At 46.4% G+C, this 3,628-nt stretch overlaps 1 protein-coding gene across 1 annotated transcript; it reads left to right on the plus strand.

Annotated features, from left to right (window-relative positions):
• LOC116914313 (enhancer of rudimentary homolog) lies at positions 1–1,902 on the plus strand. The gene is made up of 2 exons (XM_032918548.1): positions 1–75; positions 1,376–1,902. The coding sequence occupies exons 1-2, from the start codon at positions 1–3 to the stop codon at positions 1,700–1,702; spliced, it is 402 nt and encodes a 133-aa protein (XP_032774439.1). The 3' UTR covers positions 1,703–1,902.
• Positions 1,903–3,628: the final 1,726 nt, after the last annotated feature.

Here is a 3,628-nt window from a genome sequence, read left to right on the forward strand (position 1 = left end):
ATGATGAAGACGCTCGGGAGAGCTGGCATTTTAAACGCACTGGCAGGAAGGAAGACATGGGCAGAGGAGGGTCTGGTGAGCAAGTGTTAAGAAGTACGGCTTTTATGTCCAAGGCCACTGCTTGGCTCAACAGTGAGCTAGAATGATCAGATTGACTCTGAGAAAGATCCCTGGCTGTGCAATAATCAAGACGTGGGAGTGGCCAGAACTGTGGCAGGGGATACTGTGGAGGTGATGGCGGCTGGTAAGAGCATCCGTGATGGATTAAGGGGCAGACAGAGATTGGGAGTACTGCTGTATGGTATTTAATAACTCCACCGAGTTCTTATTAGGATTCACCCAGCCGCCAATCATCGAGTCAGAGTCTTATTAATTGATCTAATCAGCTTCAGCACAATTACTGAGCAGTTACCCCCAAACTATTACTCTGGCTATTTCCCCCATGTTACTTGCTGTTTGAGTCTCACAGGGAGTTTTTTCGACTCCATCAGTCAGTCCCCAGGGGGTACTTCTCTCAGTCTTGTGCTCCTGGTCCATCTTGTCCAATGGGCAACTCCATCTTGTCCAATGGGCACCTCCTGCTCCCTCCATCTTTCTCCTCTTCCTGGTCTCGCCTGAGACCCCCTCACTCTATCCTCAAGTCCCACCCTTCTCTCTCTAATGCCTAATCACAGACTCTACCCTTTTATTAACCAATTAACTGTAAACGGGAGAGCAAGGTTTACACAACAGAAGCCAGTATATGTGAGAATTTTCTCCTCTGGATGGCAACCAGACCTTTGGGTTCAGAACTTAGCATTTGTGTACAGAGCATCAGAGAGGGGGTGGGGTGGGGATATGAGAGACATTTCAGAGACAGAACTGGAAGGGCTTATGGATATTTATGGGTAAGAGTTTGATACATAATTTCCAGGCTGCTGGATTGGGCAAATGACTGGATGGTAGGGGAATCGTCTGACTTGGATGTTTAATCTTTTATTTAAACTTGTGTTGAACCTACTCAAAAGAAGACAGATGAGCATGTGCGAAGAGAGGTGTCTAGGGAGATAGACCGACCACTAAAGTGTTCAGTGTGCAAAGCAAGCTTGAGTCTCTGAGTTCAGATCAGCAGTATGCAGAGAAAAAAGCTGAGTGTGAGAGGTGTGCCTGTTGTGAATGAAAATTCCTGAAGGGAAAAAAAAAAGCTGCATCTGTCTGTGAGTGATAACCCTTGAAAGGAATTCATGTCTCTGGAAATGTACCGTCTGATTAGAATTTCAGTGTTGTGGAGAGATGGAATGTTATTGAAAAATGAAAGTCCGTTTGGAATCTACTAGCTTCTACCAATCCAAAACCCAGGAAGGCCATCAGGTAGCGTCTTGATCCTGTATGAAAGCCTCCCTCAACGACTCCCATCCAGTTGCTGGTGCAGCCTACACAGAGGCCAGAAGGCCGCACCCACGCCGAATACGGGTCGGTGAACGAATGCATGGAAGGCATCTGTAAGATGTACGAGGAGCACCTGAAGAGGTTGAACCCCCTCAGCCAGTCCATCACCTATGGCGTCAGTCAGCTGTTTGAGTTTATCGACCGTATGGTAGACCTCAGCTGCCTGGTGTTCCGCGAAGACACCCAGACCTACAAGCCTCACAGCCGAGAATGGGTCAAAGAGAGGATCTACATGCTTCTCAGTCAGCAGGCGCAACGAGACGAGTCAGAGTGATCTTCTAGAAGCTTCCAGGGCTGGGGCTGTCTCGGACCGCCAGGAACATTTCTGATCAAAGCAGCAGGAACAAGCTGGAGCCATGAGCCATTTTCCATGGAAGGCTGCCCCTAACCTGTGAATAATTTCTCTTCACGTGAGCTTTGAGAATATTTGTCCTTGAAGGTTTTATTGTCACCTGCCAATAAAGTTTAAAACAAATCACACAAAAAAAGCCTCCCTCATCCTCCATGTACCTGCCTCTCTGATGTTCTCACCAATGTTTTTTCTTTTAACTTTTGGTTCTTTTTTTTTTTTTTTTTTTTTTTTTCGGAGCTGGGGACCGAACCCAGGGCCTTGCGCCTCCTAGGTAAGCGCTCTACCACTGAGCTAAATCCCCAGCCCCTTTTCTTTTAACTTTTAATTGATCTTTTTGTGAATTTCACATCATGCACCACAATTCCACCCATCTCCCTATAGAGGAATTTAATCCAGGAACACAGTTGCTATGGCGAGGGATCACATTCAAAGACATAGGTCTGTGTGATCCTACTTGAATGTGATCCTACTAGAATACAGACGAGCCACACACCTTTAATCCCTCTGGCTAGAATATAGACACATCCTTAGGACATCTGTCCAAGGTAAAATTAGTTTGTAGAAGAAGCACAGTGTTTGAAAGTGAAATCGAATTGGAGGACAGTTGAGTTCATGGAGTTCAGTTGAGTTCAGTTCAGTCAACTGAGTTGAGTGCATCAGAGGAAGTTGAAGCCAGAGAAGAAGATTAGAAAATTTGCCAGAGTTCAATGTCAAACAGCAATTCAGTGAGAGGCCAAGAGAAACCAGTTTGCACCAGTCAGCTTGGAGAGACTGAGCCGGAACAGCTGAACTAGCCAAGCAGAGTTCAGAAAGGGTGAGCTAATTCAGCAGTAAGCATTTGAGATGACAGTTATATCAGGCAAATAAAAGATGCCTTTACATCTCTCTATCTCTTTGTGTCTGTGCTTTACCCTTGCAACTCTCCAAAAACAAACAAACAAACAAACAATTTCGTTGGGGAAGCTGTACTGTGTCACAGTGTGTCCCACAGTGTACCCTTTTGTTACATCTTTACTTGTGAATGTTCGTTGCAAGGAGCCATTTGAGGCCCCTGGCTTCTGCTACACCATCAATACTGGGTCCTCACTGGGATTCCTCTCAGATATCCTGTTGTTGCCCTGTGTCCTGGACCTTCTGAAGCTTTGGATCGCAAGACTGGTCCCTTTGTATGCTTCAGATGTTCATAGTTGGGGTAGATGATGGGGTGGAGCCTGGACTTGCCCACGGGTGTGTTTTAAACTGGCCTTGATTTTTTTCCTTTCTCTGTTCTGTGAAACTACAAAAACTCCTCCCCCCTTTTTTTAATAGGAATTTTTAAATTTATATTTCTAATGTTATCCCCTTTCCTGGCTTCTTGTCCCTAAACCCCCATCCCATTCCCCCACCTCCCTGCCTCCCCACCCTGATATTCTCCTACACTGGGGGGGGGGTCCAACCTTGGCAGGACCAAGGGCTTCTCCTCCCATTGGTGCTCAACAAGGCCATCCTCTGCTACATATGCAGCTGGAGACATGGGTCTGTCCATGTGTACTCTTTGGGTGGTGGTTTAGTCCCTGAGAGCTCCGGTATTGTTGGTATTGTTGTTCTTATGGGGTTGCAAGCTCCTTCAGCTCCTTCAATCATTTCTCTAACTCCTCTAATGGTGACCCCAGGTCAATGGTTGGCTGAGAGCGTCTGTCTCTGTATTTGTTATGCTCTTGGCAGAACCTCTCAGGCTCCTGTCAGCATGCACTTCTTGGCATCAGCAATATTGTCTGGATTTGGTGGCTGTATGTATATGGGCTGGATCCACAGGTTGAGAGGCTCTGGATAGCTTTTCCTTCAGTCTCTGCTCCAAATGTTGTCTCC

This window comes from Rattus rattus, chromosome 13 (assembly GCF_011064425.1).
Source record: "Rattus rattus isolate New Zealand chromosome 13, Rrattus_CSIRO_v1, whole genome shotgun sequence".
Lineage (NCBI taxonomy): Eukaryota > Metazoa > Chordata > Mammalia > Rodentia > Muridae > Rattus > Rattus rattus.

Coding starts and splice junctions, on each gene's coding strand:
- LOC116914313 (XM_032918548.1), top strand. CDS start 1: ATGATGAAGACGCTCGGGAGAGCTGGCATTTTAAACGCACTGGCAGGA. Junction 76..1,375: donor CATGGGCAGAGGAGGGTCTG/GTGAGCAAGTGT, acceptor CCTGTATGAAAG/CCTCCCTCAACGACTCCCAT.